The sequence below is a fragment of the Diplotaxodon limnothrissa genome, linkage group LG16 (genome assembly GCF_057381915.1).
Source record: "Diplotaxodon limnothrissa isolate DT_005_m linkage group LG16, D_limnothrissa_male_GT1.1, whole genome shotgun sequence".
NCBI classification, from domain to species: Eukaryota; Metazoa; Chordata; class Actinopteri; order Cichliformes; family Cichlidae; genus Diplotaxodon; species Diplotaxodon limnothrissa.
The window spans coordinates 12,740,146-12,761,752 of NC_140611.1; the positions used below are offsets into that span (position 1 = coordinate 12,740,146).

The window sequence follows — 21,607 nt, forward strand, 5'->3', positions numbered from 1 at the left end:
TGCTGATCCTATTCAGTGTTTTGTGAAAAGCCATATGACCTGCCCATGGAATTGAATGACCCAAATCCATAACTTTGTCTCTGAACTGTTGTGGGAGTGCCACAGCTTCGCACTTCCCCTTTCTCTGGTACAAGATGCCTCCTTTAATCAAGTAAACAGTGTCTGCAAGACAGCTTACCTGACCTTGACTAGCCCCCTCTACCTCTGTTACCTTCTCAAACCAGGGTTTTAGAGTAGGGTCGCTTCTTTGGAGTGCACCTAAATCTGAGGGAACATCAAACTCAAGTTGGTTATTTGGCTTAGGGAACAATGCTGTACCTTTTTCCCCTGAGCCTTTGAACTTTTCTCTTCTTTTCTGAGCCCTAGACTTCCTAATCTTCCCTGGCTCCGTTTCGAGAGACTCCTCAAAAAAAGGGTAGTTCTTGCATCCTTTCCTTTGCACTTTGTGCTCTTGTGACTACATGACAGGGTTTAAATGGTTCAATTGTCATATCTAGAGGAAGTGAGCTTCCAGATTCATCACCTAAGCCTTGAATGTCTTTCTCAGCACTCACTTGAGGGTCATAATCTGACTGATGTATTAGATCAAAAAGAGTGGGGATGTCATTACCAAGTATCACTGAATATGGCAAACTGGGAACCACAGCTACCACTAACAAGTAGGTTTGACCTCCCACTGTCAGGTAAACCTCAGCAGTGGGGTACCTGTGTTCGTCCCCATGCACACAACTTATTGTTGCCCCAACCCCACTTAGCTTTTCTCCTGAAATTATGCTAGAATGTACAAGAGTCTGAAAGCACCCAGAGTCAAGCAAAGCTTCCTCTTTACGCCCATTAATTAAAACAGGGACAGTACAAGCTTTCTTTCCTACTGGCTCTGTGGCTGGTCTTGGAACTGCACATAAAAGAGATGGTTTTGACTTAAGTGCAGGGCAAAATTGTTGTGTATGGCCAAAGTTATGACAGTGATAACATTTAATATCCTGAACTGAAGACTTAAAGGATTTCTTCACATTGTGAGGTCTATGGGAAGGGAGCTGCCTAGAACTAGAAAGATTTCTAGCCTGAACTTGACCAGAACCCTGTTCACCCCCAATGGACTTACTTGGTTGGGCGTAGTGGGTCTCCCGGCTGAAGTAGGTGCTCTTGCTTCCTTTTCTGGCTGAAGTGAAAACCTCTGCGAGGCTAGCTGCTTCCTTTGCAGTCTTCGGGTCATGCTCACGTATCCAAATCTCCAGCTCTGGGTTAACCATTCTCAAAAACTGCTCCAGAATTATCTGCTCAGATATTTCTTCTACAGTTGATTTTTCAGGTTTAATCCATCTTGAAAACAGGTCTTTCAATCTTACATAAAGTTCACGTGGCGTCTCACCTGGTTCAACTTTCGAAGATCTGAAGCGGTGTCTGTAGGTGTCAGCAGTGATCTCATATTTTGCCAGAATTGCCTCTTTCACCTTATCATAATTCTCAGAGTCTGTTAAATCCATAAGAATGTAGGCTGTGCGGGCTTTACCTGTCAACAGGGGAACCAGGCGAATAGCCCACTCATCTCTGGGCCATCGACACACATTTGCCATTCTTTCAAACGTAGTCAGAAAATGTTCAATGTCATCTTCTGGTGACAGAGGAAAAAGTTTTGGTTCAATTAAAGACCTGGACCCACTGGCCACTGGAATGTCTTCACCATTGAATCCAAGTTCTTGTTCTTCAGATATTGTAGGGGGCGCTGGCGCCTCTGGTGGATCAGGTTTATCAGTTACAGCATTAACTTGTAGCTGGATTTGCTGAAATTGATGCTGCATGCCTTTCCACCTTTGCTCCTGACGTGACAAATCCTTCTCCCACTTTTGGTCTCTGGCTGCTTGAGACCGCATAAGAGATTTCACCAACCCTGTCAACTCCTCCAATTTGTCCTCAGGGGTTGTTGCTGCCATGGCCTCTAGCTCAGATGAAGCTCCAACTCCTTCATCAGGCTGCTCCTCTTGGCCTGGCTTTCTTCCACCTCTTGTCATCATCTTCTCACTGTGGCATGAGTGACACACTTCTGACACCACTTGTAACAGGGCAGCCCTTAGCGGCTGGAAACACAGTGAGACAGACCAAGGCAAGTGTAGTGGAACAAAGTATTTATTTGCTATATGGCTCTCCTTAAAACAATTAACTTGTCGAGCTTCTTCACAGCACAAAAATCCACCCTCTAATGACAACTGGCAGCCTTAAATATGTTCAGCTGTCACAGACTCAACCATTATTCCACTCTCAGGTAAATTCTTAAATCCCAACCTTCCACCACAGTATACAATATATCAATAAGAATAAATAAATACATAAATACATTTTCACATTTACATATTAATAAATATTTCACACTTAATGTTACACCAAACCCAATATTATAAAAACCCAGAAACCCAAGCACAAAAAGATTCACCACACTCTCTTTACCCATGGTCTCTCCCGGAACCTTTAAATGGTGTCTGGACCCCCGGGGAAACATTTGCCCAAACACCTTGAAGAGGACACAGGCAAGAAAGGCGAGTAATCATTAACTTACAAACACTTATTTACACCACTTTTATCCCTAGATTTTACACACACATTTGCCTTAGTTTCCCTTATTGGTAAACCTTAATCACAATCTCAATCACCATTCTTCTCTCCTGACAGACAACCACCACATTCCTTGACGAGGAGCAGCTGTGCAGGATCTGAAATAAGGCTACCAACTGATTTTAAAATTCCCAATAAATAGACAATAAATATTTAAACTGCTTGTGTGCAAATCCATGCTTAAAGTGCAATGCTCATAAAGTGCTTGATAAGGTGCTTTTAATAAAGTGAACAGTGTGCTCCAAAGTGCTATACATATAATATAAATAAATGCAGTAAGGGAGTCCTCTTCCTTACAGGTGCCAACCAGGAACTTACAAAAAAACAACAAAATTCCAATGCAGAGATGTGATAAATGCATGATTAAGAGTTTCCGTGCATTTTACACAAAGGAATGTCTTCAAATGTGACCTCTTTCCTGTGTTACAAGAAACAAAACCACATCACTTTATCAGTTATGCTGGCCCAGCCAGAGACCTCTGTGCACACAGACCCTAGGTTATTACATTAGACTAAAGCAGGACTAAAGCATATGGTTAAACACCACCAACAAGTGAGGGACCAAGAAAAAATCAGTTAGGTAACCATGGGAAATCAGAAACTGCTAATAGAAATAAAACACCAAACTGAATCTCTTTAAAAATATGCTGATAATTTAGAAAGTTCTAATTGTTTTAGCAGTGGTCAGACCCCCAGCCTCCATATACATGCGTCCGGGACATGGTTGCCCAATAGTAATGTGGCGGCAGCAATGAAGCACAGGATTCACAGAATGTTATACTTCATTCAGCCAGTAATCTGCACCACTGTTCATCAGAACTCCCTCTCTGAAAGACATGACGATGGCTGAACAGGACCAAAAAGCACCACTGAATCTGTTGAGCTAATGAGATCTGACACACAAAGACTCACTATCTTAAAGCAGAATGTGTCTTGTATATGTTTGACTTCACTGAGGTGCTGGAGCTTAGTTAACTGTTTAAGTTCAAGAACTTTTTGCCCCTCAGTCCGGACCCATTATGCAACTTCCATAAGTGGATGTGAGACATTGAAGCCTCCCTCTACTGGATAAGGAAACATCTTATATATCCAGTAGGTCAGAATAGACTCTGCATTAAAAGCTATTCTCGGGTTCTCCCTTTTATTCCAAAGGCGTCGGCACAGCAGGCAGCTTTGCCTGTTTTGTTTTGGACAGATTTTTATGCCGGTTGCATTTCCTGTCGCTACCCCCAGGGAACCTTTGGCTCCTCTTGAGATCAACCCAGAGAGCTTTCACTTTTTAGGTGACTGTGTAAACCAGTACACGTGGAAACATAGCGGTGTAAAAACGAGGAAGATCATATCTGAATACTTTTAAAATCACTAAGACAAGTTTTTTCTAAGCAAAGCAGCATTTTTTTTAGTATTTATGTCAAAAATTAATGAATGAATGAATGTATGGCTGAATATGTTTGTATTTTATTTGATCTTTTTCTCGGTTTTCTTTAAAAAACAAAACAGGAGTGCCCACTGATCACTGATGGGTTGGATTTTTTTCTTTTTTAAACCCATCCTCTTTGCATCCCTGCTGTGCGCCTAATTCATGTTCACGGGGTGTAGACGGGAAGGGGAGGATCACACATTAACGCGTCTCCACAAAGGGCCAGACATAAAGGGCTCGCTTTACCTGTCATGCGCTCAGGTCGATCCGGTTGACAGTCCTGCTCGAGTCTGTTTCTCTCCGGCTACCGGAGGATCCCTCTGATTGGCTGCAGACGCAAACGCGCTCTCTCAGCCCACCCACTGCTGATTATAGGGACTCTTGCAAACTCGGTTTCCTTCCTTGCATTGAGTCTGGGACCTGGCCCCGGGGCTGAACGGCACACACACAAAGCGCGCAGCATGGCAGCTACCCACAGCGAGTACAGAGGCTACCTGCGGAACACCGTCGACATCGAGGTGGGGCAGCAGCACCGCTTCCACCCGGTGCAGAGTTCGGAACCCACATACCGGCCGCTCCTATTCGGGACCCTCGCTGTTATGGGATTGCTTCAGGTGGCCTCCAGCGTGGCGATCTTATTACACCTGACAGGTTATCTCCAAGAGGTAAGAATCTCAGAGCAACAGCGTGGTGTGATCTACTGCATAGTTCGCTCCCATACTGCTTTCATTGTGTGTGTAGCTTCACTCAAACTTGGGGTTTGTGTGTAAATATTTACTTCTAAAAGACTGTCAACAATTGCTGGCCGTGAGCGAGGTAGGACCGGGTCCAGGGATGTTTGCGCAACTTTACAATACCTATAAAATGTCAGATAACCTTTCTAGCTCTACATGTAAAGCAACCTGTGAAGATAAAAAGAGAGAGAGAGAGAGAGAGAGAGGGGGGGGGGAAGCAGCTTTCAGATCGAGCCACTTGTGCTGTTCTCCGCGCAAAGCTTTGGTGCACTTTGGTGTTCCTTTGAAGGTGCTGCGCCTCGGCGGCACGCAGTTAAACTGCTGCCTCGCTGCAGAAACACCCTGACTCGCTGATAGCATCTCACGAACCCCCCTTAAAGATTTTTTTTTCCTTTCCACGAAGATTACCTGTTTTTGAGACGATAACATCTCAGCAACTGAGGCTCGGCTGCGAATCCAAATGTCAGTCTCCATGATGTCTTGTTTGCAAAATACAGATGTTTTCACTTGAGGCTGCCGCTGCTGCCGCTGAAGTTCTTCGTGCAGCGTGTTTACATGCCGTCCGCGAGCTGTATTTGTAATCTGTGTGTGACATTAGCTGTAAACGTTTGAGGATAAGCAGAAACGCAGTGGAGGCAGGGGAGTATGGCAAAGTTCAAGCAGGACCCTGTGGATGTTCCGACGTGCTGCCATGTGTGACAGCGCAGTGACATATGATCTGGGATCGCTCATATTCCTTGAAGACGCGTGTGTGGCATCTTGTAGGTTGCGTGTCTGCGATGATGTGAAATAATAATAATAATAATAATAATAGTATTAATAATTGTTTTTCTACTTGATGGCGGTTTTAGAGTTGAATAATCGTCGTGTTTGAACAAGCCGAGAGGGCAGACCGCATCTCTGCTCTGTCAGGATGCACTAAGTTCACCTGGCGAGCATCTCTCTTCCTCCTTTCTCCCTTTTCCCATCTCTTCCACCTGTTTATGTGTGAATTTCGGGGGCGTTTTACAGGGCTCATAAAATCGTAATCCTATAAAAGTAATGGTACAAAAATTATGGCAGGTACTAATTATGCAATATCATACAGTTCATCAAAGTCTATATAATCTTAATGCTGCAGCTGGAAATGATTTAAAATACTCGCACTGTTGGATAGCTTTAGCTCTAACAACACAGCTACATATATTTGTACATTTATTGGAGAAATTGTATAAGATAATAATTCAGTTCAGTTTTAATTATATAGCGTGGAATTACAACAGTCGCCTTAAGGCACTTTATATTCTAAGGTAAAAACCCTAAAGTAATACAGAGAAAATCCTAACAATCAGATGATCCCCTATGAGCAAGCACTGGAGGACAGTGGGAAGGAAAAACTCCCTTTTAACAGGAAGAAACATCCTGCTGAACCAGGATCAGGGAGGGGCGGCTATCTGCCAAGACCGGTTACAAGTGAGATGAGGAAAGTATAAGTAATAAGTAACTAAAGTTTTAAAATAAACAAGGTGGTACCTCAGGGATACAGTGGAGTATAAAGTAGCATAGCATGAAAATACTGAAAGTGGTAGTTTGAGAGCCAATCATATTTCCAGAGGGGGCCAGTGCCACCCTATGCCTCCATTCTCTAGAGACACCCCTGATTATTATTTTTTGGCTTGTCAATAAAGGAACACTAAAGAAAGGCAGGGTTTTTATTATACAGATATGGATTTAATTCCATAGCTGTACAATAAAAGTGTGTGGAATTGTCTGAGAAGATGACAAGAGGGGAAGGCTGTCTTAAGTACCCAGCAGCACAAGAGGCCCTGTGGTTGGTCAGGGCTTTTTTCCGATGACAGATGCATATAGCAGCAGTCTGTGTGAGTCATCAGTATGGTGCTGGGCCATCATCTGACCACAACACCTGTAAAACTTCCTGGAGATGGTGAGGAGACCTGGGATCGGCACAGTGTCATGCAGAGATAGGAATGTGCTGAAGAGACTATTTTTAATTTAAAACAGCTGATTGGAATGTGAAGGTTAAAGTGTGTTTGCGTGCATGGGAGACTATTGGTTGTTATTACACACAGATAACAGAACAGCAGCAACTGAGAGCCAAAGCTCAAGTTACAAAACAGACTTTTTTTTCCCCTCCTGTTGCGGTGGAATGCAGAATGACATGCGGAAAATAGCCTCCCACTCTCTTGTACTCTCGCAGACACACACACACACACACACACACACACTGATGTGTACTGTATGCGTGAGTCTTAATCTCATCTTACAGGACAGCCTGTAGAGCCTGAGATATTCTTGAGATAGATTCGGCTCATTAAATATGATGTTATCACTGCATTAAAAACAAAACAAAATCTCTATAACCGTTTTTGTTTCTTTCTTCAGGTAGATTTGTCCACAACTCCACATCGGCCCATGGAGGTGAGTCTGACCCCTGGGTGACCCCAGGCAACATGCCCTCTGACACATTCCACTCAGATATTGTGCATTTTCACACGTCCCTCCTGCTGCAACATTATACACATGCTACACGCACACATGCACTTAGTTAATCAGACTTGATCATCTGTAGATTTTGATTTCCTCCAATCAACTCTGAAATTGTCATTAAAGTAAAGCTTAAGAAAGAAGTAGTTACACTGCTGCTAATTAGAGATAATGCCACAGAGGCTAAAAGTAATCTGCTTTAAGAATACGCCAACGCTTGCAAGGTATTTCCTTTTGTCACTGCAAAGGGGGAAGTACATGTTTTTTGTTTTTTTTTTAACAGAGAAGAGCCTAAAGCACTTGGAAAACAGGATAATCATGTGCAATTTCTGCAGTGACAGGAGTTATGATTTTCCCATGGGTATGTTTTTCAGTGCACACCACAGCTTCTGTAAAGCAAGCACAAAAACCCTAGGTGGTCACACAGGCTGGAGAGAGGTCAGACCACAGCAGGAAAAACACCTCTCTGCCTTTGATATAGCATTGAATAGCTTCTTGGGGTTTTTTCCCCCCACAAGTTTGATTAATCTTCGATGTAGAATGTAGTTTACAGCATTGGCCATTACTGAGTCACCCATTGGCGTCAGTGGTCGCAGAGTGTTTGTTTGATGATCGGGAGAAGCACGAGGGAGTTGTAAAATGGAAATTCTTAATCGCTGAAGTCATATTTTCTAATCCCTCTATAGAAGTTGCCGCCCATTTTTTTTTAAAGTAGAGCAATAGCAAAAAAACAGTCCAGGAAGTAAAATAACACTGGGTTCCCATAATGTTTTAATTTCCTTTGAAATTATGTATTTGTGTTTGATATCCCTGGCGGAGTGCTTGCACAAACCACCCAGCCTGTCTTGTACTGAGGAGTTCATTGTGTCAGCCCTGCGGCTGTTTCCCATGTAGCACAGGAAGACATGCTGGGAGTTTTTATGAGGTGTCAGGATGACAGGTCCTCATGGCCAGTGCTGTGTTGTGTCGGGGTCAGCACCGAGACTGTTGGTGATCCCTGCAGACTATAGAAGAGAGTTGGTGCTCTCAGGCCTCAGCTGGACAGCTATCGGCTCATTTTTGATGTGAGACAGGATGTTCAGGCTTGGCCTGCACTGGGGCTGGGCCTGTGGTCAGTAAGATCTGGGGAGTGGTGAGAACACAGTGCCATGAATCAGACATAGCTCATGATCTGAATGTTTAGAGATCTGTTTTAGGAGTCAGATGCAGTACGAAATACAAAGAGACAATCTACTTTGGTGGCCAAGTTCTGGGTGAGAGGACTTTTGTTCTAGTGTAGCATCACAGAAACCACTCATCAACATAATAGACATGGGGAAGGATGGATGCGGTGTGTTGTTAAAAGGCTGAACTGAAGCCTGCATTCACTGTGTTGCAGGACCAAGCATGTGCAATCCAGTCAGCCTTAGCTGCATGAATATTTTCTAAGCACGTCTTCATCGTGTAGCAGCTTAGCCTGGTGCAGAGTGGCTGCCATCCTGCACACTTTACTTCTAGGTCCCTGTGTCACTCAGGTAGCTGCCAAGCTGCTGTTAACTTTGTTTAAATAATCTCTTCACTATGGTTAAAGAGGTATGACTTGGTCTCACCACAAATCAAGATAGATCCCACAATGTAGGGCCAACTGGGAGAGCATTCACAATTGCTTTGTAGCCTTGGCAAGGCCTTGTTTACCCCTGTCTCATTCCAGGGCGCTGCACTATAAACATGTTTGTGCAGCAAATTGTTTTTGGGGGACAGAGACTGCTAATCTTAGCTTGAGATCTGTGCAAATTTGTCTAGACTTAGGCTGTGAATAAATACTTAAGAGCAATATTAGAGCGTTAAAGGTGTGATGTTGCCAGACTGGCTTTGTACTGGAGTTTATTTGGAATGTGCAACTGTGCTCATGTGTGGTTTCACAACTGGTATGTTTAAAACTTTCAACACTCTCCTTTTCATTAGATTTTTTTTTTTTTTTAATCTTGGCTCAGAGTTGAGGTGAGATAATCCTGCCATTATACCTGCATTCTTCCAATCAGAGGAAACTGCTTAAAAAGTTTAATAATCTTCACCCCAGTGTTTTGCGGCAAAGCCCTATCTGTTACACAGAGCATGTGAATAAATACTCAATTTAAAAACAAGTGATAGTGGCATAACACTACACACTAACACTATATATATCTATGTCTATCTATTTATCTATATATATATATATTCCACCTTATCCCTGGGATGTCTTGAGTAAGAGCAGTCAGAAAACAACACTCACACCTGATATTTTAATTTCATGCCAGATGTGTAGGAGAGTTGGCAGCTCCTTTGCAACTGTTTACTTGCTTGGAAACCATGTTTTCCTTGACTGTATATGCTCTGTCTTGCCTGAGGACAGCCCGGTTCAGACAGTGGATGGCGGCGTCATCGCGGCCTTGAATAGAATCAGCAGTCAGTGACTGAATTCAGTCCAGACACTATTGCTGCCAAATCCCTGAGAAGAACAATCTTTCTGAAAGTTTACACTCACCAGGAGGTCACACACATCTTCAAGTATACACACATGCTCAGCTCCATGGAAAGAAGCAGTTATTCAAACAGACAGCAGAATAAAGCTGTGGGTAAAAAAATGTCAAAATCTTTTTAAAAACATTACAGCTTTATAGTGGGCCTATAATCGGATCTTTATTATATGTCATATATATATGTATATATATATACTGTGTACTGTTCCAGTGGTCAATGTTTATAGTAAACTTGGCTAAAGTTTCATATAGTGAGGTCATTGTATGTACAAATAGTCTCTCTTAGCCAAAAGTTCAGGCTCCAGACTGCTCTGTTTCAGTCATCTTTTTCTACTCTTAGCTTTGTATGATGTCATCAAGAGTGGATGCACTTAATACGGTCATCACAAGCACTCATCCTCACCCACCTTTAACTTTCTGTTTACTAGAGGCAGCCAATCACAAGAAACCTTGCTCAGCTCACATGGCTCGCTTTCAGACCGAAGATTGACTGAGAGGCTGTATACTGATAGCATCATGTAATAGGCCCTGCTTAGTTCTAACCATGCTGGTGCAAGTTAATTGTGACTGATTATATGAGAGGTCGCTAAGTTCAAAACCTCACGATGATAAGCTCAGGAACACTTTCATGTTTGATCTGTAAATCTGTCAGTTTGTTATGTCAGCTTTTCCACTTTTTCTGCAGGAGGTGCAGACAGAGCCAATGCTGAATGCACTGAAAGATCCAAAGAAAAAAGGACGATGCAAGAATAAAGATGGCATGGCTTCAGCCCATCTACCAATCAGAACGGATCAGGATTTCTCAAAGAGTGAGTCTTAATCGAAATGTCTTTTTTTTTTTTTTTTTTTTTTACAGTTTCACATTTATAATAAATAAAATGTAAACGAAATATGTTATTTGCCCCATATGGGTTGATATAACTATTATATATAATATATGATTCATATTGTATGCATCATCCAGTTTAAAAAAAAATCGCCAAATGAAATGATTTGTTTTTAAACACTAACCAAAGTGCTCAACAAATGAAACATTAGCTTGCTACTATATGGCATATACTTGTCCTCTGCCTCATCAGAGGCTTCTCAAATAACTCTCTGAAGCCGTTACCAAGATGCCCCATGAGTGGCGAGACTTGCTCATACTTTTCCATTATGTTTTACTTTCTACTCATTGTAAACTGTGTAAATCTTAGTTGTACAAAAATAGCTACAGCTATGGTTGAATTCATAACTTTTTACCCTTGTTCAGTAGTACAGCATTAAACGTCCTTTAGAAATGACTTTGCATTGGGATACAAAGATGACTTCCTGTTTTAAGTGTTGAGTCTCTTGATGGTGCTATAATGTTAATGCTTAACAGAGTTGCAACGAATATAAGTTTTACAATAGAGAGGTTAAGTTTTAATGTTGTGACCTGATTTACTGAACCTTTAGTTTGAAACTAGGTTAGTTAAACTAGATTACTGCAAATATAGAAAGGATGTTCTTGATAAACAACAAAAGTTCTCTAAAGGTGAAGTAATTCATCCAGTTTTTCTGTTGTTCTTTGTCATCACACAGAGAGTGAGCTGGCGGCCATCACCATTGAATGGGATGATACACATGCGCACCTCCATAACATGGGTTACCACAAGGGGAAACTGCTGGTGAGGGAAGCCGGTTCCTACTACGTTTACGCCAAAACTTGCTTTCGCTATTACAATTTCAAAGGGCCAATTTCAGACGACAATCCCCCAGTGGATGTTAAAAACACCCAGCTCTTCCAGTACTTGTGCCATGAGAGCATCAAACACAACAGCAAGGCTGTGGTATTAAGCAAGATGGGCAGCACTATGCGGTGGAACGGCACAACCTATAATATGTACTGTGCCCAGCAGGGACGAGGGGTCCAGCTGGATGTCGGAGATGCCTTGTTTGTCAATGTGTCCAACGCCTTCATGCTGGACCTGGCAGGAGAAGCGACGTATTTTGGGGCCATAAAGTGGGGTATCTGAAACTTAAATACATGGGGAGCGGACATGCTACTGAACATTTGATATGCCAAAGAACCACTGTTAGTGATGTTAATTTGTCAAAAGAGGTTTTTTTTTGTTTTTGTTTTTTTTAAATTGTTTTGTTTTTTGTGTCACATTGTTTTGCATCAGATAGCCTTTTTAGACTCTTATTATGAGGAAAAACTTATGCAAAAGGTAAACACCTTTCAAAAAACAAACTTGTCTTTCCACTTTCTGTTTTTCCTTTCCCAAAAAGCAGAACTAGCACTCTCTACTTCACCCAAAATAGCACTTGAGTTTTATTGGACTTTTTTGTGGTTTGTGTTGGGGAATTTAAATACATTCAGTTTAGATTACAACATTTAGACTTAAGGATTGACATGTGTTTATGCACTAATTAAACGATTCACAAGGGAGCAACTAAGGAAGTAAGTTTGTTGGGAGGAGGTGCAGCAAGAAAGGATTTATCAGTGCTGATTGTTGGAGAAAAATGTCCAAAGAGAGAATTGGAGTTGATAGAGCATCTGCTTGTACTTAGCAGATTATCATAGGATAAAAATAAGGCCTTGGTATAAGTGTTTTCTTGAAAGTCTTTGGAAGTCAGATCAAGGCAGGCAGTGAAGCATCCTTGCAGTTTAGCAACTTTAGCGGATAGTGACAGTAATAGGTAATTTCACCCAAAAATTAAAATTAAAATTTAGGTTTAGTATGAGTTTGACTTGGGGCCATGGGGTTGTTGCTCCAAAAACATTTATTATCCATCTTTCCGCCCCAAGTGGTCATTTGAAGGTTACAACATGACAATGTCATAAATGACATGTTTGTTTCATTTATGACGATCAGCAAGTGAAGCAGATAGCAGGACTGTCTGACCATGAATGACAGGAATAGACTCCTGTCTCTTCTTTCACTAGACGGACCAAGTTGAGTTTGGTTCATCTTTAACTTAACTTTTTTTTTTTTGTTTGTTTGTTTTTCATTTGGCTCTTAGTGAGGTAAATGGGAATATGCACTAAATATTTATTTATTAGCTAGAAAAGTACAGAGACGGGCCACTGTTAAAGTGACCTTTCGGCTGTAAAATCATTTATATTTTATGTCTGTATGACATTCATTAAGCAGCACTTAGAGGAAATAGTAGGCACGCTTTTTGTTATTAAAACACAGGGGCTTCCTTTTAAATTCTATATTTATGTATCTCGATTTTTGACAATTCTGTGTGTACTTGCCTAGCCAAAAGCAATATGGTTATATTGTTTCTTCTACAAGATTGTAGCACACCTGTAAGACCTTCATCTGTTTTCATCTGCTAGATTTTTCTATTCAGTGTTCTTTTTATTTATGTTTGTGTATGTTTTAATAAAAAAAACCTACTTTTTTACAATTGTTTCAAGTGTATTGGAAAAGACCCGATCCAGGCTGTTGTTTGGTGTGGCTGAACTTCACAGGATTAGCTGCCTCAAGCTGTAAGGTGATGAACAGGCCACCCTGACTGTGATATGATTGCAATGTGAAATTTGATCATCTCCAAAATCTTTGGAAAATTCAACACCGCTGTTGCCAAAGAATGATGTCACGTTGTTCCTTTACCTCTGCACACCCGGTCACAGTGGCCCACTAGAAACCGCCCACTACTGCTAACTCACAGCAGATATTTGGAGACCCGGCTCGAAACGACCTGCAAAATAAACAAGAAACAGCCTGTATGTAATATGTAGGAGTCGTTTTGATCATCGTTGTAATGGGTCTCCCATGAAGCCCTGCGGCACGCAAGAGAAAGAGAAACTCTTAATGTTAGACCCAAAGCCAAACAATTCCTCTATTGTGTGATCTTGGGTGTTCACCAGCATATGGCCAGAGAATGACTGGGGTTCACACGTTTGTTCTGCATGCTGGGACCTCACACGACTCTCAGCTCATTGTTCAAACACTACTTACTGAGGGTCTGAAATGAAATCTGGGGGTGGAATAAAAATACTTGGCTGAGGTGGGTGAGGAGCTAATTAGTTTTTGAGTTTTGACTTGATTGGCATTGCCGTATTTCATTTCTGACTGCGGAAAGTACAATATAGAATTTCCCTTAATGAAAGTTCACAGAACAATAATACATCTTAAAGGCAAAAATGGGAATGCTATTTTTTTAGAAAGCTGTTTTATACAAATAAACAATACTTGTACAAAGTTTTGCAACAACAAAGTAATTCAGCTGTGCTCAGATTTAGCTGAAGCCATAAGTGTAAACAATGGACTTCCGCTGTGTGCCACCCTTTTGATGTGACTTGATTTCTCAATTCTTGGCTCTTAGCTAAAACCATTAAAATGTGTTGTGTCAGTAAACATTATGGATAGCCTGGCATTCACTGGACCCCCACCCTGAGCATGCATCCACGCACACATACACACACGTGCGCGCGCGCACACACACACACACCCATATATGTACGCTGACAAAGAAGTCTCGCCTGCTGCGCTCAGAGGTTCATAAAATAGGTCATTTTTGGTACACGTGGAGAACTTGTTTCATTACTCACATATTTTAAAACGCAAGGGGCCACAGCAACCAATATTAATGTCATATAGGTTTCAACGTACACTACAGGGCACAAGCTGCATCGCTTTCTTCTATTTTCCCTGGTGCCAGTCAGGGGTGTTTATAGAATTTTTTAAATGGGGAGGCACTGGGCCAAGAACCAGTCAGGATGAGGGCTGGGTGTTGAAAATGAATCAGATCACAAGGACTTTCATAGATGTGAGGCCTCCTGCCTCCATAAAGTCACATTAGGTTGCCATGTAGCAATATGGCAAAACTAGGTTCAACCACAGAGTAACAAAATACAAGGCTGTCCAGCTGTACATGAGTTTTATTGTACTGAGTGGTTGTTGGTAAACCCCCCCCCCCCACACACACACAAAAACAAAAACAAAAAACTATGTCTTAGACATCACTGTGAGTCAAAGGGGGAGTCCATATTTCAACTTAACAGCTTAAGAAATGTATTTTCTAGCATCTTGCATTAGTTATATGAGCATGCAGACATAATGTTTTAGTATTTGTCATTATATAGTTACATTTACAATGATGCCCTGAAGATGACAATGCTGTTTTTCCCAGAAAGGGAATCCAGACCCCATGTGTTCCCATGTGAATAAAAGTTTGCGGAGGCTCTTGGGTTCAAATCAAATTTCAGACAGTGGTGGTGCCAGCCCAGACCCTAGCCACACCCCTGCTGCCAACAGGTTTTCACATATTCCATGACAGTGTGTCGCAGATGAGCTCCAGCAAACACAAAGTGGATTTTATTTCCATCTTCTGCCGTTTTACGATGCATCTCCATCAGACGTGATTTCAGAGTTATTATTTCCCCATGGTTCAGAGAAGAGGTGGAGCTGTTGATTCAGAAAAACAAAGTCATGTGCTGGAAAATATATCAGGGTGTTTTCCCCCAATAAGCAGCACCAGAGGCATCGGTACTGAAGTTAATGCCATTAGCTAAGTATGGCTGCCTAGTTTTATGAGGCTTTGTGGTTTGGAGGAAATGGAGCTCTGAGAAGTCCGTTTTTACCGAGCAGCTGCAGGGCTTTGTTCTGTGCAGGTCGCTTGGCTCTCTTACATGCACTGAACTATCCACGCACTTACACAATTGCACTATCAGTATACAAATTTGTGCCTACTACTGCCCTTCCTGCTTCATGCACGCATACACATGCACGCATACACACACACACACACACAACACACAACACACACACACACACTCCTTTGCTGAGTCAGCACAGTCAGCTATTTTCACAAGCTGGGCCCTCGCCCTTTGTCTTCACCCCAATATAGCTCAGATGTTTCAGGCTTTTGATGTCTGACGTTTTTACCGCTTGGCTAATACTAACATTAGTGTTATTAAAACAATAACAGAGTGAGATTTACAGGCTATACTGCAGACGCATGGGCGTGAGATAGCTGGAAGGGTTATTACTGTAACCAGGCCTGTCATCTCCTGCTTAAGCTGTCGGCAAAGTATGTGTGTCTGTGTGTGCCAGACTGTCTATGTCTCTGTGTAGGTCAGCAGACCTTTGAGGGGTCTTCAATTAAAGGGAACCCCATAATAAATTAAAAAGTCAAAAGGTCTAAAGGGCATTGTAATGGGTCAGCTGGTCCAAGTAATAATGGATTGCATTTATATAGCGCTTTTCAAGGCACCCAAAGCGCTTTACAATTCCACTATTCATTCACACACTGGTGGAGGCAAGCTACAGTTGTAGCCACAGCTGCCCTGGGGCAGACTGACAGAAGCGAGGCTGCCATATTGCGCCATCGGCCCCTCTGGCCATCACCAGTAGGCGGTAGGGTAAAGTGTCTTGCCCAAGGACACAACGACCAGGACAGAGAGCCCGGGGATCGAACCGGCAACCTTCCTGTTACCTTCATAACCATTACAGATGAGCTTCCCAACCGACCGTGGCTCAGGGGGCGACTGTGATTGTGATCGGCATTGTACCGATTGCCCAAGTACAATGTCAGAACAAAGAGATGAAGTCCATGAGTCCTCTCTATCCTTCTTTCTTTTCTCCCCTGTACCAAATGCTAAATTTTGCAATTTTCTATGGAGACTCTCAAAGGTAATCCCACTTTGGCTATAACTGAGACTCCAGTGAGCTTGTTAATAATCGTTTTTGACAATTTTTCAGAACCATGGAGAGCAAATCTAAAATTTGAACCCCCAAAACGAATGCCTTATTAATGCCTTAGCAAGCTCAAAATAAGGGAAATGTGTTATACGGCTAAGGTCCTTCAAGAAGCAGGTCATGCAAGATGGGAGCCATTTTGGTTTCACTATTTGGCAGTCATTTTGAAGGTCCTAACTAAACGAAAGGGGAGAGAGCTTCCAACAGACCTATGGCGACATCAAAACTGCAAGTAAAGGATTACATGTTAAATTTAATCAAAAACCAAACTTAGAAAGATTTTTCCCCTCAAACACAAATTTAATACAATTCATACGTTTACTCTACATGTGCACAGATTCACAACATGATGACTTCAGTAATGGCTCAGTCCAGAGTGCCACGATGAGCAGTATCTCTGCTCTTCCCACTGGAGCATGGACAATTGCAATGCAGTCAGTATGTAAGCCAAGAAAAAGCACTAAAGCACTCTTGCATCTACACTGCAAAAATGAATGGAGAGACATGCATGGCACAACACTGCAGAAAATATACCAAACCTTTTCTGTGCGCTAATACAATGAAGCCAATGCCGAAGTGCAAAGTTAAACTGCAGTTTCTCAAAAGGCCACTTACGGCTGAGCCTCTTTTCTGCTATTTTTGCGCTTGTAATGCCTTTCAGAGCATTTTTAATGGACTATTTGACAAAGACCATGACTTACTGTGTGCTACAGACTGCCAAAGAATTTTGTGCTTCAGTTATGATGAGTTAAATTCTATTATCTAAATTGTTTAATGCCTAGCACTCGCTAGCACTACATGACAACTTAGTGCACCTTCTCAACCATACAGTGTATGTGTCACATTGGATTAGGCAGGATTCAGAGCTATGCAATCAAAGGGGCATTTATTTACAACACCACGTGAGTTATGTATATATATATATATACAGTGATCAAGGGATGAGGGCTCCAGGGGTTCCAAAAAAGGGGTCCAGGGCTCACACTCCTCTTTGTACCAGAGTGACACAAACACACTCAATCCGATCCCATGCAGTGACTCACTCTCACTCACGCTCATCCAGGTCAGGTCCAAGGGAAACAGGCAAGGACCCAGGTAGATCTGTACAGGGAGATGGAGACAGCTGTTAGGAGAGAAACAGGAAACACAAAGAAATTTGCTACACTAACAGAGGTAAGTATAACAATCCAGCGAGGAACAGTCCTCCACCAGGGTCCTAAGTACTGGCTGGAACAATCAGAGGAGATTAGCAGCAGGTGAGAGTAGCGTGGATGTGGAGATCAGTCGGAGACCAGCTGCCACCTTGGTGCGAGGAGTGAAGACAGCACACCGGGGCAAAAATGGAGGACCATGACAATATGGTCCCAACTAAGCGTAAAAGATATTATTTGCACCCAAAGAAGAGCTTTGCAATGTCCTTTAAGAAGCCTGGAGAACTATTCATGAAGACTGTTTAAATAAATTACAAGTGAGCTTGTCTGAGAGAGTTTAGGCGTTTAGGCTGTGTCAAGGAATAAAGGTGCGTGTTTTTGACTTACATACTGTATTCCCATGAATGATTTACATTTTTCTAAAAGTCACTGAGACCATTTCCAACGATTCTAGAAGGAAAAGGATTGAGGGGCAGCTCAAACTTTTGCACAATACTGTTTGTGCCCAGAAATATCTAGCAACATGTTGACTGAAAGGTGCAAGTTACTACTACTTAGGTCCTCCTAAACTGGTTCAAAACATACGTAGAAAACAGGAAATACTTTGTATCAATAGGTAACTTCACATCTGAGCAGACAAGTATCACATGTGGAGTTCCCCAAGGTTCCATCTTGGGACCCCTTCTGTTTAACATCTACATGCTCCCACTGGCACAGATTATAAACAACAACAAAATAAACTATCACAGCTATGCAGATGACACACAAATATATATTACAATGTCACCAGGAGACCGAGGCCCTGTACAGGCTCTTGGTAAATGCATTGAGGAAATCAATGACTGGTTGTGCCACAATTTTCTCCAGCTAAACAAAAACAAAACTGAGGTAATAGTCCTTGGCGCCAAAGAAAAACGATTACAGGTCACCAGAGAACTTCAATCTATACATCTAAAAACCACAAACCAGGCGAGAAATTTGGGTGTAGTGATGGATGCAGACCTAAACTTAGAAAAACACATTAAGACAATAACAAAGTCAGCTTACTATCACCTCAAGAATATATCAAGGATAAAAGATCTGATGTCTCAACAGGACCTGGAAAAACTAGTCCATGCATTCATCTTTAGTAGGCTTGATTACTGTAACAGCATCTTTACAGGTCTACCTAAAAAATCAGTCAGACAACTACAGCTCATTCAGAACTCTGCTGCTCGAGTCCTCACTAAGACCAAAAAAGTGGACCACATCAGTCCAGCTCTGAGGTTCTTACACTGGCTGCCTGTCCGTCAGAGGATAGACTTTAAAGTTCTGATGCTGGCCTATAAAGCTCTGAATGGTTTAGGACCAAAATACATCAATGACCTCCTGACCCAGTATGAACCATCCAGATCCCTCAGGTCATCTGGATCCGGTCTTTTATCAGTTCCCAGAGTCAGAACCAGACACGGAGAAGCTGCATTCAGCTTTTATGCTCCTTATATCTGGAACAAACTCCCAGAAAGCCTCAGATCAGCTGAAACACTCAGTTTATTTAAATCCAGGTTGAAGACTCACCTGTTCTCAGCTGCATTTGAATAAAGCACCAAATCCACACTTTAAGCTTAAATTTCAAAACTTACATTTAACTACTGATTTTATCTACTGTTCTGATTTTATCTGTTTTGATTTTATATACTGTTGTTTGTTTGTTTGTTTGTTTGTTAATTAGTTAGGTTATTTGCTTGTTTTAATCAATTTTAAATCATGCTTTTTATTTGTTCTTGTTTCTAATGTCTCTGTAAAGCACTTTGAATCACCTTGTTGTTGAATTGTGCTATACAAATAAACTTGCCTTGCCTTGCCTTGCCTCCTTAGCAAGGAACTCAACTTCCAGCTGACAAGTAGACCAGACTGTGGTTATACTGGGCAGCTTCCAGGTGTCAGAGAGTGTGTAACTGTGCCCAGAATATGCACATCTGTGGCCGCAGGGGTCAGTCAAAATAATGAGTTTCCATATGAGCCGTAGTTTGAAACTAACATTAATCAACTCCAAGCACTGAAAAAGGCCTATTATTATATTGCTTGTCATAAACAAACTCATCATTGTGTTAAGAAATACCCAGTACTGAGTTCAATTTACTGCTGGCACAGTAGAAAAGCCACCAAGCAAACTGAGTCTGAAAAGCCTTGAGCCAGCAGCTGACCATTGGTGGTGAAACCAAAACAAATATGTCTCAATCCGAGCTCTGATTTATGGAAGCTTTTGGGAAAATTTGAAGTACTTCCATACTAACCATTCCATTGTTAAAATGAACTAATAAAATACACCAAAACATTACTATTGTAAGCAGATTAAGAAGAATTACAGTTTTTTTTAAATTGGTTTGGTACTATTTTCACAACTAAAGTGTGCATTTTCAAATCTCTCAGTACAAAACTCACATTTGATCACATTTGTATATATATATATATATATATATACACATATACATATACATATATATACATATACACAGTGTTGGGAAGGTTACTTTTAAAATGTATTCCGTTACAGAATACAGAATACATGCCCCAAAATGTATTCTGTAACGTATTCCGTTACGTTACTTAATGAGAGTAACGTATTCTGAATACTTTGGATTACTTAATATATTATCGTGCTTTTTACAACAACGTGAATGTACTATTGCTGTGTGATTTATTACTATTACTGAAGGTCCGCGACTCCGAACTGTAGTAAAGGGACCTCTGACTAATACGGCGGGGTCCCTGTCGGCTCATAGCCGAAAAATAGCTTTACTTTGTTGTGTGGGTCAATTTTTCTTGCGAGAGACAGAGAGAGGCTTTGAAAGACTGCTCCAACGGAACTTATTGTTTTCGGAGGAAAACACGAACACGGTGTACAGTCGAGTCTTAATAGCTTACTTACAACTGGGCTCGTCAGGCACTCTTCTTGGCTGCAGTGGTTATTATTATATTTACATGTTTCCAGCTCCCGTTTTTCCTCGACGACAACTCGTACCTTTCCACTCTCCTTTTTCTCCCTCCTCGCGCTCACAGACACATAACGTGTATGGCAGTGCATTCTCCCTGCAACACGGACTATACTGCCCATGATGCTACATTCTTTAGAGCTATGCTTGTAGCATTCTGCCTGTTAGCTTAGCACAACAACAACAACGAAAAGGCGCTCTCTCACCCAGGAAACACACAGTCGCAGAGAGAGAGAGAGCGTCACCATGTAACCATGGCAACCGTAACGCTGCCGCCTGGAACAACAGAACCTAGCTGTCAAACAAAACCCAAACAGTCCTGACCCGCGACAAAATGAAACAGGAAAGTACCGCAGTGTAATCCATTTATTTCAACAAAGTAACTGTATTCTGAATACCACCTTTTTAAACGGTAACTGTAACGGAATACAGTTACTCATATTTTGTATTTTAAATACGTAACGGCGGTACATGTATTCCGTTACTCCCCAACACTGCATATACATATATATATATACATATACACATATACACATACAGTGGGGCAAAAAAGTATTTAGTCAGCCACCGATTGTGCAAGTTCCCCCACTTAAAATGATGACAGAGGTCAGTAATTTGCACCAGAGGTACACTTCAACTGTGAGAGACAGAATGTGAAAAAAAAACCATGAATTCACATGGTAGGATTTGTAAAGAATTTATTCGTAAATCAGGGTGGAAAATAAGTATTTGGTCACCTCAAACAAGGAAAATCTCTGGCTCTCACAGACCTGTAACGTCTTCTGTAAGAAGCTTTTCTGTCCCCCACTCGTTACCTGTATGAATGGCACCTGTTTGAACTCATCATCTGTATAAAAGACACCTGTCCACAGCCTCAAACAGTCAGACTCCAAACGCCGCCATGGCCAAGACCAAAGAGCTTTCGAAGGACACCAGGAAAAGTATTGTAGACCTGCACCAGACTGGGAAGAGTGAATCTACAATAGGCAAGCAGCTTGGTGTGAAAAAATCAACTGTGGGAGCAATCATCAGAAAATGGAAGACATACAAGACCACTG

General features: G+C 41.7%; 1 protein-coding gene across 1 annotated transcript; it reads left to right on the forward strand.

Moving 5' to 3' along the window:
* Positions 1–4,491: 4,491 nt before the first annotated feature.
* On the forward strand, positions 4,492–11,777 carry tnfsf11 (TNF superfamily member 11). The gene is made up of 4 exons (XM_085375115.1): positions 4,492–4,695; positions 7,147–7,182; positions 10,432–10,555; positions 11,310–11,777. The coding sequence occupies exons 1-4, from the start codon at positions 4,492–4,494 to the stop codon at positions 11,741–11,743; spliced, it is 798 nt and encodes a 265-aa protein (XP_085231241.1). The 3' UTR covers positions 11,744–11,777.
* Positions 11,778–21,607: the final 9,830 nt, after the last annotated feature.

Coding starts and splice junctions, on each gene's coding strand:
- tnfsf11 (XM_085375115.1), top strand. CDS start 4,492: ATGGCAGCTACCCACAGCGAGTACAGAGGCTACCTGCGGAACACCGTC. Junction 4,696..7,146: donor TGACAGGTTATCTCCAAGAG/GTAAGAATCTCA, acceptor TTCTTTCTTCAG/GTAGATTTGTCCACAACTCC. Junction 7,183..10,431: donor CTCCACATCGGCCCATGGAG/GTGAGTCTGACC, acceptor CTTTTTCTGCAG/GAGGTGCAGACAGAGCCAAT.